The 14,572-nt window shown below is 49.2% G+C and overlaps 1 protein-coding gene across 1 annotated transcript in view; it reads left to right on the forward strand.

Annotated features, from left to right (window-relative positions):
• The window catches only part of ADGRB1 (adhesion G protein-coupled receptor B1), a 261,841-nt gene that overhangs the window by 195,392 nt on the left and 51,877 nt on the right, over positions 1 to 14,572 (forward strand). Inside the window, exons 22-23 of the mRNA XM_067529975.1 lie at positions 4,395 to 4,464; positions 14,408 to 14,474. Coding sequence (XP_067386076.1) covers positions 4,395 to 4,464; positions 14,408 to 14,474 — 137 coding nt within the window. The remainder of the gene's footprint in view (positions 1 to 4,394; positions 4,465 to 14,407; positions 14,475 to 14,572) is intronic.

Genomic DNA, 14,572 nt, shown 5'->3' on the forward strand with positions numbered 1-14,572 from the left:
CCATATGTTTAATTTATTAGCCTTAAATGAGGCATATTGCTGTAGAAAACAAATGCAGTGATGTGGCATGTGCTTCAAGGATGTTACAAACCGCAGTTCGGAAAGATCCACAAAACAAAGTTGGTCCAAAAGCAAGTGAAAAAAATACACGTATACACAGAGGGAACATTGCACTGCTGAGCCGTGTTAGTATCTCATTTGACTACTGACGTCTAAGGGCAGGTCTACACCGCCGGCAAAATTCGGTGGCAGTCGACGGGAGTTACACAAGCTACACAGAGTAACTTTGTCACTTCCCTTTAGCACACCGCCGGGAAATACGGACCTGTCGACGCAGCTCTACGCTTTTTGGGGAGGTGGTTTTTATTAGATCGAGTTCCGGATCGATTGAGTGGGTCTTCACTGCTGCTCAATCGAACCGGAAAAATCGATCTCACGGCGGCAAATTCGCCGCCGTCAGTGTAGAGATACAACACTTTTCCCCAGGCAGGATATTTCCGATGCTTATGAAAGGATTTGGTGTGATGCATAGTGACATTTCAAGAAGCAGCTTCACTCCAGCATCTAAACTCCTGGAGCAAGCAGATTCTCTGTCCACATGATCAGTCTTGTAGCTGACCTCCTTTTGTCTCACCTGGCTAACCTGACCTGGTTAATACCTTAGCTCTTGGGATTTCCTAGTGATATAATTGTGAATAGAACACACTCCACAATCTAAAGGGAGTCGTCTAAGCCTACCAATGTCAAGGTGTTAAGGTTAGACGTAGAACATTTAAGGCCAAATTCTATCCTTGGATGCACTCTTGGAACATCCATTGATGAGGAACGGAAACCATAATATATGCAAGAGCAGAATCCGATTCATACGGTTTTACTATATTTAAAGAGCCCTTCCTGAGGGATTGAAGTGTATCTTCCCCAAGCTCACAGAATGCATTCAGTGGGTAAAGCATGAGTTTCCATTTAAATCCGTTACTTAGTTCCTGAACTAAAATAGTTAAAAACAGGACTTTTAAAAATAAATATCATGCATGTGTATGCACGTGTACATATGTACACACACACACACACATAATTGTATTACTCAAGCCAGATGAGGGACATGGAATAAACTCAAGTAAACCCGTGTTCAGGTAATCAGGAGGGGTTCACTGTAATTAATAAACATGGGGACACGTGACCATTTTAGATAACAGAGAGTTTAGAACAAACAACATTCACAAGCCTCATGTGGCTGTACTGATTTACAGTCATTTCACCTACTGCTGCAATGCAGCCACCTCTGGGCTAGAGCACGTTAGTTTACGAACGGTGCACAGTAGCAATTCACAACAGATTAGGTCAAGAAGTGAAGAACACCATGTCCCATTAATGCCGCAGGGAATTTTAGGTGTGTAAAGGTAGTTAGACTGTGATCACGACACTGGGGCTAGTAACACCTATACTGAAACAAAAAACATCTAGAAAAAGTTTTTAAAAGCATAATCTCAAATAATTGACACTTTTGGCTCCAGAGGCGGTTGATTTCTCATAGCCATTTTATTTTTCTATTGGATCTGCTTCTGAATTGCAATTTTAAATTCTTTGCCAGATTTTCTGCTGGTGTCAATTGGTGCAGCTCTATTGACTTCAATGAAGCTGAATCCATTTCTACCAGTAGTAAGTTTGGTCCTCTGCCTTCTTGTTGTTTCTCACTTGGATTTACACCTCCAGAAAAAAAGCCGGAGGATGTTTAGCAACCACTAAGAGCTAAGGCTACTTAGGACATGGAGGATTGAATTATTCACAGAAAACAATTTCTTCAACATTTATCCCTTTTTAATATTGACAAGTTGTTTGTGACCATACTGTTGTTTCCGCTATTATCCAGGCACATTGAGTTTATTAACTGAACGTGTTGATCACGGGGTAGGATTATCTGGCCTGATTGGATGAACAAAACTCTTAGAATCAATTTTTTGGCATAAACATTTGGAATTCTGAAATCAAAATTCACTTTCTGCAGAACTCATTCAGCATTCTCCTAGAATTTGCTGTCGCAATGGACATTCCTGACAGTAAACCCACTTTGCTAGGGTGTGTGTGGAAAGCAGATGAAATGGGAGACATGAACACAGTAAAAGCAAATTTCATGCGTCTGCTTGAAAAACTTTTTTTTGCCGACATTTCCTCCACATTTTTTATTTTTATTTTATTTTATTTTATTTTACTTCATATTTTTGTGGAAATTCAAACTTTCACTTAAAAAAAAACTTGGAAATTCTAATTTAGAAAAATGTCAACCAACTCTACCAATTTATACTTAATATATACTTCATCCTGCCTCCATAGAGGATGGGCTAGATGATCTCTTGAGGCCCCTTCCAGCCCTCCATTTCTATGATTTTTATGAATTTGTTCAAAAATTCAAACAGATGTTCACAAATAATTTTTCAAAGTTTTCACGCAGCTCTGATCAGGGTATGGCTTATTTTAAAAGGTGAAGCTGCACTGGGGAGCTCTGCACACTTTAAGACCACGGGGAGATTCTCATATTGGCTCAGACACGTACGACCTTTTGAATAACCAGCATCGTTCTCTGAGACTACCTGGAACTCCCATCCATGGATTGTGCAAGCCTAACCCGTCAGCTGTTGAGAGCTGAGGAGATCACTGCCCAGGTTGTGTGGCTGTATGTATCACATACAGCTACGCTCAGTGCATCCCACCTAGGAGAAGGACTGTGAGAAGGAGAAAGTCATATTTTCAGCAAAGTCTGGTTCCGACTGTCACTGGTGCTGGAGCTCTTGCTTCATGCTTGGGCTTCCTGGCCTGTGTCCCAAGACTAGCAATGGGATGTGCTACTGATGACACTGTAGTAACGGGGATGAGGGGTGGGCAGGGTGGATCAGCTAAGATTTAGTGGCCCAGAGTTGTAAGGAAAAAGGCACATGAGCAGAAGTGGGGGAAAGTAGGGAAGTGTCTCCAAGCCACTGGTATGTTTAGAGGTGATCAGGGAATTCTAATGCCTTGCACCTGGAGGTCTCAGGTGGGAACAGAAACCGGTGACCATATGGCTGCCCCCAGAATCTCCCTATATCAGACAATAAGGCACTATGCCTGCAGATTGGTTGCTCACCCTGACCGTTGATAAGTCGAAGTGATTTGCATCACTGGAGGCTCCACGTGACCACTGGGTATCGCCATCAGCAGGATCAGTGGGTATCTGCCAAAACGGTAACATTTTTTCCACAGCCTGACATAAACCCTATTGCATAAGTCTTAGGGCTTTGGCAGAGCAGAGCTAATCCTTGCTGGCTAGCGATCCCATGGATTCCTAATGGGATTTGCCCGTCTTTAGCACTTAGATGGCTTACTTCACGATGTCACGAGGAGCAGGGCTATAAAAATCCACACGGAGACCTCTCTAGCTGAACAGGCAGTGACGTCTGTCATCTGGTCTTCAGGCATTTTCGCAGGGAAAGGGGAGGGCTGGCAGGGGACGGTGAACCAGAAAGTCACCCCAGTCTCCTTCGTAGCTTTTGAATAGCTTATTGGTGGAGGGATTGCAAAGATCAGGAGGCTGTTAATGGGATACAGAGCCTGTCACCTCTGTGTTACTGGCCCAAACTGTGCCTGGGTATGTGATGACCTCACTTCACCCCTAGCCGTTCAGGGTGCTCTGTGAAATAAAGCCGGAGCCTCAGGCTGGTTCTGAGGGACCAGGTCTGCACATCACAATCATCAGCAGGCTCCATCTGCCCCCCGCATGGGGCAGTCTCAGCAGAGAGGGCGAGAAGGTTGTTCCAGGTCAGGATGGAAGCCCCCTGGCATGGAGATGCTTGCACCCGGGCTACCAACCTTATACGTGCTCTGTGGATATGAGAAAAGGGGATCATCAGCCTCTAGCGCTGTCAGTCCAGCATCGCTCACCAGCACTACATTCACCTTCGAAAAACCTACTGAAAGTCGATTGTTTGGTGCACGTGTAACACGAGCAAACCAGCGTTCCTGCCAATAAGCCACCCGCCACTAGCCGTGGTCGTCACAGAGTGTCTCCTGCAGTGGGTGTCTTCCTTCTCCTCTCTTCTTCCCCTCAGCCACTCTGGAAGAGAATGGGTCGCAGGGAAGAAAATAGTTCTATGCACCTCTAGGTGTGCGTTACGTGTCGCGCTCTAGCGGCAGGTCCACGTAAGGGGATAGGAGCCTGCTGCTGGTCCCAGCCAGCGGAGTTACTCTTTCAGCTCAAGCAGAGTCTCATGCCCTGAGAGTTCTGGGTTCAGGCTCTGCCGGGGGTCCGTGCTGGGCAGAGGGGTTTACAGCTGGTGGCAGAGAAGTACACCCGGAGCTGCTGGGTGAGGCGCAGCCTGCGCATATGCTAAAATGACTGATGCTCTTTTGTTTCATTCTCTTAGGTCTGCCTGCCTTGGTGGTTGCCATTTCTGTGGGATTTACAAAAGCCAAGGGGTACGGCACTGTCAACTAGTGAGTAACAGCCTGTCTCTGTCTTCCTCGCCCTTTCTCGCCCTTTCTCCTCTTCTCCAAGTGTGATTGACTCTCAGGGACACCTGTAGCAAGCGGGGCCCTGGAGGGACCAGCCACGCCGACAGAGGCACCCTTCCCGTGGGGAGGATGGGAAAGGAAGCAGCCTTCCCACTGCCTGGCCATGTCAACCCGTCAGCTGCCTGTTCGGGTCGAGGGGACAGCATGACTTTGTTGTTCTGACCTAAGGGCCGGTGTGCGACTGTAGGAAAGATGGGGCCTGAGAGACAGGGCGGGCCTGACTTCCGTCCTGTGCAATGCCAGGGGAGCTTTGCCATTGGCAACGTCTTTCTTATTCTCCATCTCTTTCCTAATGATTCCCAACATCCTGTTAGCGTGTTTGACGGCCGCTGCACACTGAGCGGTATTTTCAGAGAACGCTCCACAACGACGCCAAGATCTCGTTCTTGAGTGGGAACAGCTAATTTAGACCCCATCATTTTATATGGATAGTTGGGATTATGTTTTCCAATGTGCATGACTTTGCATTGCTCAGCAGTGAATTTCATCTGCTGTTTGGTTGCCCGTCACCCAGTTTTGTGAGACCCGTTTGTAACTCTGTGCAGTCTGCTTTGGACTTAACGACCTTGAGTCGTTTTGTATCACCTGCCACCTCACTGGTTATCCAGAAAGATACAGGCACAGTTGCACCCAGAGGTCATCGACTTCGGCAGCAATAAGCCAGTCTGCTCCACACCCTAATTCCACCGTGTCCCCAAAGCACTAGCAAGTCTATGCTCTGACAGCCCCAGATGTGATGCCGGCGATCCAGCCAGCAGGAGCAGAGACAGACAGACCTTTTGATCTCTGTCTTGTCTACATTAGTGTATAGTAAGCTAGGATGTGAATTTGAAGGTCACTAACTACTCCACACGAACCCCCTGTGTGGACATCCTTACTGTGCATGAGGAGTGAACTCAGTTGGGTTAGCTCAGTGCACTTCCAAAGTGCGCACCAGCTACTGTGACCTTTTTCACATATAGACAAGCTGATAGTCTCCAACCAGGATCCCAGCTCACTCCTTTAAATATGCAGCCAAAGCAAGGCGGAGTCTGAGCTCATGGGGGTGGTCTTAGACCGCACGAGGTGCAGGGCCATGGAGAAGCAAATCTCTGTAAACTATACTGACTCACCTGCCTGCACTCAGCATCGGTCACTGCCTGGAGTTTAGCCCCAGCTAGGAACTGAGATGCAAGCAGGCGTGCAGTGCTTAGATCCTGGTTACACTGCTCAGGCTAAGGGAAAGTGCTGGAGCCTCTCCACTGCCAGAGCCTTTCATTGACACACGTAGCTGCACACTGCAGTGTGGACGTAGCAGGCTTTTCACCTCAGCGTGTAGCTGTGCATGCCCTACTGGCGTTATTGATGCTTCGGGGCCTGATACTCTCCTCGCTTTCCCTAGTAACTCCACCGACGTCGATGATGTTAAACCGGTGTGAGGATAGAGCGAGCCCTCCAAGATCCCCATCTTTTCTCCTGCCCCTAACCCAGGCTTCAGGATTCCTCTGAGTGCTGTTTGCAAAAAATCACAGCCATTCCAGCGTTTTTCTTCCCCCATTTGTATTGTAGGAACACGATAGGTGCTCATTCAATGGGGTGGAGGTTTGAGATGGGAGATGCTCACCTGGAAATGGAGCCCAGGCGGCAATCATCCATTCAGTGCAAATGGAGCTTGGCCCCAGAGCAATCAGGGCCTGTCTTCCCTTGCCAGGGCAAAGGGGTGCCAGTGACCAGAGACACCTGACGCGCTCTTCCTTGTCACTAGATCTGCACGCTTGCAAAGGGGCCAGCAGGCTGCCGTGACTTGCCATCATTCCCAGGGGCAGATGTGCTGCCTGCGCCTGAGCTGGGCTGGAATCTCCCCAGGGAAGCTGATGTTATTACCCCTCTGCTTCCCATTGCTGCAAATCCCTGCCTCCTTTTAGGCCGCTACCTGCTGTCACTCCTCACACCCGGGGACAGGAGGCTGGCTCCTGTACTACCCAGTGGGCTGGCTGTCTGCTGGCCCTCGCTGGAACTGGCTGTGCCGATTGCTGCAGGAGGCTGTCTCACCCCGAGTAGGATTACCCCCGTTTCCTCTAAGGCTACATTTACATTACCGCTGGTGGCGGCGTGTAGGGCGTGCGCAGCTCCACGCTGCGGTGAAGAGCCTGCTACGTCCACACTGCAGCGTGCAGCTATGTGTGTGTCAGTGAAAGGCTCTGGCAGCAGAGAGACTCCAGCACTGGGGAGCTGCTCACGTCTTTCCCCGCCGCCTCCCGTTTGCCAGAGCCCTTCTTCTCGGCCAGAGCCTTTTTCTGCCGTGGGGAAAGGCTCTGGCAGCGGAGAGGCAGCTGGGCACGGCATGGCTAAAATCAGCAGCGTAGGCCGGGAGGCACAGCTTGGGCGAGCAGAGAGTCCTGGGGGGTACCCACTTGCATACATCCCTGCGCCCTTCAGGCGTGTCTTTACTCGCCTGAGCCTACGGTGCTATGGATAGCCACGCCGGGGGGGTGGCGCGGAGATGTATGCAGCGTGCTGCCAAAAGAAGGGTGCAGTGTAAGCGTGCCCGTGCTGCACCATGGGGCACGGGTCACTTGCTGGTGGATTCTCTGTACCTTGAAGTCTTGAAACCCTGATTTGAGGACTTCAGTAACTCAGTCTTAGATCAGGGGTCTGTTACAGGAGCTCAAACCCAGCGATACCGGCAGCGGCCGCGGTCGCTGGCCCCGGGCCCTGTATTCAAAGGACCCATTCCTGTTCCACTTGATGCGAACAGCAGTTTGGCCATTGACTTCAGGGGGAGCAGAGGGAGACACAAAGGAAGCAGCGGGTTGTGAAAGCTGAGTTAGCAGACGCAGGAGCAAGCGATCTCTGGCTGTGCGGAGCGCTCCATGAGCTCATGCACATTCACGCACGCTGAGGATCTCGGCCTTAATCCAGCTGAAAACTCCTAGCAGGACCACAGTGGCCTGCTGTGTTATTAACACCGTGGCTTAGGAGACATGTGCCCCGAACGGCCCCGGAAATAGCACCCAGTCAGCCATTTATCATGCGGCTGTCCGGCTGCTGCGTCTCGCTCCAGCTCCTGCTCTTTGAGTTAGAGGAGATCAAACTCCCCAGCAAGATGCAGAGAGATCCCTGAGCCCACACCTGGGTGGTGAGGGCACCAACCGCGCCTGCATGGAGCGCAGGACACGGCCCTGGCACGTGGGGAGAGGGTCTTTGGGAAGAGGAAACCATCAACACTGCACCCCCTTTCCAACCAAGAAGGGTTTTTAAAAAACCACAGTAGCTCTACAACGCCGCTGATGGGTTGGCTTCCTCGTGTGTGTGTGTTTGGCTATCGTCATTGTGCTGGTTCCTGCCTCTGCAGTGACGCATACTGCAGCTGTGTTAGTGAGTCACTCAGGAAAACGCACAGAGATCGTTTGGAACGATCCGATTCCCTGCAAACATTGGCTCCGGCTGGTTTACGAGAGGGAGAACTGAACAGCCACTGTGCCCTGGGACACGTTGCGGAGTCATGTTGGCTTCCCCTCGTGTATGGTGCGTGTCCCCCCTATGCACACACACGCTGCACCCTAACCCACGCTCCAGGCTTGTCGAACTCCTTGGCTGCTGTTGAACGCTGTCGGCCAGCGGTTCTCAAACTGTGGAGCCGGCTTCCCAAGGGAGGTGCGGGAATGTGTCCAGGGACGCGTGAGCTGGGTGCTTTTATTTTTAACAGCTTTGGCTGGCGGCCCCGGGTGGCTGGGGCTCACGCAGAAGGGCCAGGCACTCCTGGGAGACGGGGAGAAAGGAGACAGCCAGAGCCCCACCACTGCAGGCCTGACAGCCGAAGCCTCGCCATCTGGGCTGTCCTCCCACTGACCCTCATGGTCTCGGGATCCCCTTCCCGCTGCCCAATCCCTCACCTGGAGGCGGCAGGGCTTCAGCTGGCAGCCCCGGGGTAGCTGCAGCAGTGCAGACGTAGGGGTGGCAATGGGGCGCTAAGTCTGCTGTGAAAAGTGATATTGACTAATAGCACTTTTCACATGGCCACCCTTACTGCTGCGCTGCTGCTGGTGCGGCGCTGCCTTCAGCGCTGGGCCCCCGGCCCGCAGCCACTGCTCTCCGCTCTGCCTTCAAAGCTCGGTGACGGTGTATGTACTTGGGGGACGTGGGGTGTAAATGACTAGACACAAAGAAGGGGGGCCCGATCAAACACATTTGAGAACCACGGCTATAGGCATATCCAGCAGAGCGTGAGTGGCTGTGGTTGAGGAGTTCAGAGCCTGTTCTGAAGCTGGTGCAGAACACACGGGGGTCTCACGAGGCAGGCCAGAACACGGTGAAGGAAATACCCTTTGGGAATTGTTCCAAGCGCCCTGTAATTGATAGGACAGTGCCAATGGGCAGCACGGGGCTGGGGGAGCTCTGCATAAGAGATGCTGAGTGAAGGCAGAGGCATGCAACCCAGTTGGATCCGGAAGAGGTGGGGAGACGGGTGCATGTCACTGTAGGACCCAGGATTTTAGGACCGTGTTAATTCCCCTCTTGGGAAGCATGGCTTGCCTGTAAGAGTGACCTGCATCCCAGTAAAACCGTCCCATTGATTTACCCTGCAGCTGCCTCCCTTAGGCACGGATAGAGCAGGGATTTCTGTTACCCAGCTTAAATTTCTGTGTCGGGCTGCAGTGCGCCATTAAGCAGCTGCTGTCATTCCACTGGGATGGACGGGGCATTAGGTGGCAAAGCGGGCACAATCATTGAGAACAGAGCTGTTCTAGCCCGTGCTGCAATTTCCACTGTGCTGCTCTGAGCTCGGCTGACATAATTAGCGATAAGCTCGGTCTTGCATGTAATAATAGTATTTAATAATCACTCTTATGAATGGTAAATACCTTGCATTTATACATAGCACCTTTCATCAGGGGATCTCATAGCACTGAAATGGCTAATTGTTACCGTCTCCGTTGTACAGCTAGGGAAAGTGAGAGGCAGAGGAGATAAGTGACTGACCTTACGTCACAGATCTCAGTGGCAGAGTTGGGAACAGAACCCAGGTCTCCTGATTTCCTGTTCTCATTCTAAACCATTGATGAAACGGTGTCCTTCACCCTGCCTGCCATTAAAGCATGCTAAAAACGCTCCCTCGATGGGCTTTTTTCACCCACTGCTGAAAAGCTGTCACTCCTGGAGTGGACTGGGAAATGTGCACACCAACACCGCACCAGTGAGAGTCAGGAAGCGAAGCGTGCAGTGTACTGAAGGGGGATTGCGGTAAGCAGGATGCTATTGCCTATGCTGGAATGTGGTCTGAACATTCAAGCTAATATTCCCCATTCTTGTACAAACGCACAAGTCCCTTTTTGAGCACAGCTGGTGAGGCCCTTGCTTTTACCTTTCCTCGGGATGATACAATCAGAGTTGGACCTGAGACTCAAAGTTTGAGTCCTGATCTAAACTTCCCCAAGGTCGGGGATTGTTCAGACCCGGCGTTTTGATTTAGCTCAGTTTAGAGGTCAGAGCCATTCTCGGAGCGGAGATGTGGATCTGAACTTCTCCATGCAGCATGGGGGCTTAGATCTTTGGGTTTCGGTCTGCGCCCATTATAGAGATGGGTGAGCCAGCTGCAAGAGTGGGAGCTGGTGACTAGAAGGCTGGGTCTGCTTCACACCCATCTCTAGATACCGTGGCAGAGTCATTTTGAAAAGCTACGTGTTCTGAATCTTCAGTGAGCACCTCTGGTCTTGCCAGCCTGATGTTTCCTCTTGAACCAGTGCCGTCTTGAAGGAATGGACAAGAGACAGCACCGCTAGCCATGCTCCCCAGAGTGCCATCCCTGCAGTTTAAACAGTGTACGTTTTGCCAGTTCATCATAGCTTTTAATCTGAGTCCGTGAAATCTCCTGCCCATAGATTTCTTTTGTTGTTTTTCCTAAATGCCGGTTTAGAAGGACTAGCAGTGGAAGGGTGTAAGAGCTGACATGTTGAACTGTAAGGGACTTGACAGTGTCCCTCTAAGCTTCTTTCAACCCTGCGATTTTCTGATCCTGACAATAAGTGCATTAGCACCAGGGAGCCTGGCTTTCTCCTGGAGATGCACAGTGAAGACAGACACAGGTCTGATGTTCAGCTGATTATAGCCTTTGGAGTACAAACATCACCTCTTTATTCTGCAGCAGCTTTTCCCCATCCTTGCCTGCAAGGGAAGGAAAAAAGTAACATCCAGTGGAGACAAGCTGAGCGCAGCTTAGTGCTGCCTTCTATTTGTAAATGTCTTCCAGGACAACATAATTGCATCGGTGCCGCGGGAATGAGCTGCAATGTTTGCATCATCCTGTCGACGCTCTGAATTGATGCATGACCCCGCCACATCTTCCTATTGTGAACCAATGTAATAAACATATTGCTGTGACATTGTGAGGCCAGAGATAATTTTGGAGCGGCCTCACCAATGCCGAATAGAGGGGAATAATCACTTCCCGTGACCTGCTAGCAATGCCCCTCCTAATGCAGCCCAATATGCCATTGGCCTTTTAGCTGGCAGGACAGAGATCATCCTGAGATGGAGGGCTCTTTTAGCTGGCAGGACAGAGATCATCCTGAGATCCCCGAGATCAAGGGAAGTTTGTCCTGAATTAAAACTAAGGACGTCAGTGTTTGTCCTTATGTTTTGGAGGTCCATTGACGGGCCATCTTCTGGGTCACATCTTTTCCAGTGCCAGCATATTGCCTTCATTGCTCTGTGCTCTGCTTTTGGAGCACTTTGCAACTTCATTGTTAAAGGGGAAAAATCCTTCCAATTTGCCTTTTCAGAACACTTGACGGAAGCTGTTCCAGCCACATGGAAATCCATTTGCCATCCTTTCGATGGACTACCTTGGTGTTCCATGTGCAGTAAACCTCCAGTTGCCTAGCCACCATTTACACATGCTGAATGCACGTGGGACACCCGCCCTCTTGGCCAACGCACTGGCAATTGAACTGGGGACCTCCCGAGCAAAAAGCAGGAGCTGCTACAGCGTGAGCTGAAGAACCAAAGCTCCGTGGCCGTGCTCTGTAACAACTTGTAACAACAGAGGGGGAGCTGTGACCCACACTCACCAGTGGGTTACACGTGCATGCGGATCGCTTAGAGGAGTACAGTTGCCAGGCTTTGAGGACACTTTTCCAAGTGTCCCAGGGAGAACCCCAAGGAATCCGTTTAGCATCCCAATGCTTCTCCAGGTGCTGAGAGCCTGAGACTGAGCAACGGCCTGCTTCATGCCATGTCGTGTCGTGGTACCATGCCTCCCCGCTTGTGTCGTTCACAAAGGTCCAACGAGTCTGAAGTAAGTGGGGAGCCCTGCACGTTAATCTCTGTAGCAGAGCTCAGATTCCCAGCTCCGGCCCTGCTGTTAGCAGCTGGCTCAGCTGTAGGATGCTGGGGTGAGACCCATTGCATTGTGGCCAGCAAGGTGTGCCTTGGAAAATGACTTACAGGTTAAATCCACTTCTGTACAATGGGCCAGCACAAAGTCACGGCACCCCTTCAGGCCCACTTCTGCTCTCGGCGATTGAGAAAAGGATCGCAAAGGGGTCTCGGGTAATGCCTGGAACAGCTGCTCTCGGTCTGACTGTTGCTTGTGAGTGGTTGACTGCATCTAACACCAAACAATGTTTTTCACTTCTTGTCTTAAATAGTTGCATGGCGTTGCTGTGCACTGCTAATCAGGTGGCTCGTTCTACCCCAGATATGGCTGCATTTCAGTGGTGTTGAAGAGTCCCAAGATCCTGATGCAGAAGAGGTTGAGAATTGCTGCGCTAGGCTAACGACCTTCTCTGGAGTTTCCTGCCTGGATCTATTATAGAAGCTAGCTTCACTCTCTCTGCCATCAGCCACCACATCTGACAGCTTTGCATGAAAGCACTTCAATTAAGCACTGTTACACAGTGGTCCGGGCAGTCAGAAAGGATGAAGGGCAATGCCTGGTGATGTGTGAACTTTCCCTTCGGAAAGCCTGACATTCTAAGGGAGGAGAGGGGCTGCCAGGGAACAAAAGCCCTGTCAGACTGAATCCTTCCAACTAATTGCAGCACGGGACGGAGTGCTGTCAATTCCATCACTCAGAGACATTCCTCCTAGTCTGCCGCTTAGGCCAGCGGGTTAGCAAATCACTGCGTTCCTCCTTCTCCAAGCTGTTCTGTTGAATCACCATTTTCTCCCATCTTTAAAGGTGACCCTGGGAAGGAGGTCCCAAAGACAGGGCTACGCTGAATCCTAGGGACCGCGCTGAGCAGAGTGGGGTGTAGGTAGCGTTGCCCCACTTATAGCTCTGAGAGGCATGAAGTCTCAGTCGTTCTTGGTCAGAGTCTTTCCCCTTCACCTCTCTTGAAGTTGGGAAGGAAGTCAGTTATTGCAGCTCTCGATAGAGGGCTGCTTTCTGCCTCTTTGCATCTTAATATTGTTATTAGAGCTGGCTGAAATTTTTCTGACAGAACAGTCCTCTCTCAGAAAATGCTGATTTGATGCAATAGAGACGGTTTGTGGGAAGGCGTCGATTTCAGCAACATTTTGTTAAAAAAAAAAAAAACAGAGTGAAGCATCTTGATAAAGCTGAAATGGTCCAGAGTTTTGATTTTTCATTAAAAAATTATTTTTATTTAATAAATAAAAAAAAGTTGCAATTGAAACAGGTTTTGATGGACCTGAAATGAAATTTTCCTGAAAATTTCCTTTCACGTATGATTCCAAATGCTGCTATTTCATTCCAATTCAGAATAAAAGGACATTTTGAAATCATGGCATTTCCCCAGGAACTGAAATTCTGTTATTGTTCAGTACTTGTCGTATTGGAACATCTAGGATTCCTAATCAAGCATCTGGACCCCACTGTGCTGGTCTCTGTATAGACCAATAGTGGGGACACTGCTAACACTCCACCCACCTGCTCTGACCCCTCTTCCTCCAGCTTGTTCATAGCAGGAATATCCGGCAAGCAAAGGGCTGCATTGCGTGCCCATCCAGGACCCAAGATCAAAGTAGATCTTACTCAGGCAAGGAAATTAGGTGAAGGCAATTTCCTCCTTTTTACTCTCCTGCTCGGCTGAGTAGAACAATGGCACCTCAGGGTTTTGTAAATATTGAAATGGGTTTTGCACAATGTGGTACAAATCCAAGTATCGGCATGGATTTTCTTTTATTTCAGTGCAAGCGTTTTGCAACAAACACCTCTTTGCGGAGAAATCCAAAGAAGTTAGATCACTTTGTGCTATTCACTGAGAAGCCAGAAGTGAAACTGACTATACATAACATATGATTCTGACTAGGGCTGGGTGCAAACTAGCTGAAACTATTTTTCTATGAAAAATGCAGATTCAACAGCACTGAAATGTTTAGCAAATCATGTCAGCTTCCCTGAATTATTTGCATTGAAAACAAAAAAACAAAAAAACAAAAATCTGAAAAAGTCAGAATTTCATTTTGACATTTTTTAAATGCGTTGTTTCCATTTTTCAATTCAAAATGACTTTTTGTTTCAAAATTTCCTTCCATTTTGTTTTAAAAAAATTAAGACTGTTAAATAAAAACTTCAAAGCGTCACATTCTGGGTTAAAACAACACATTTGTTCCATCCAAAACCATATTTTTTTAGACTTATTGATTTGCCAAAAATTTCATTTTCAGGTCAACTTGAAATTAATTTTTTTCCTGACTTTTCAGAATTGCCAGCCAACCAAAAATTCACATATTTGTCCAGCACTAGTACTGCCTAGTCCGTGGTGTTATACCATCTAAGAGAAGTGTAAAGGAAGATCCTCTGTGTTCAGTAGAACTAGGACCTGCTGTGATTTCCTCAGACATTAGCCTGATTTGCAGTGATGCTGGCCACCTGACAGTGCCTCTTAGGTAACTTCTTTTCTCTCCCCTTGTTTTCCAGCTGCTGGCTGTCATTAGAAGGGGGCCTTCTCTACGCCTTCGTGGGACCGGCGGCTGCAGTCGTTTTGGTATTTAATCTCACTTGAGAGTTTTCTTCTTTTCCTCATATGCCTTCCTCTCTCCCTCCATCCCAAGAATCTCCCTCCCTCCCTCCCACATTCCTTTT

Source organism: Emydura macquarii, unplaced genomic scaffold (genome assembly GCF_026122565.2).
Source record: "Emydura macquarii macquarii isolate MOO-44397 ecotype Brisbane River unplaced genomic scaffold, CSIRO-AGI_Emac_v2 contig_366, whole genome shotgun sequence".
Lineage (NCBI taxonomy): Eukaryota > Metazoa > Chordata > Testudines > Chelidae > Emydura > Emydura macquarii.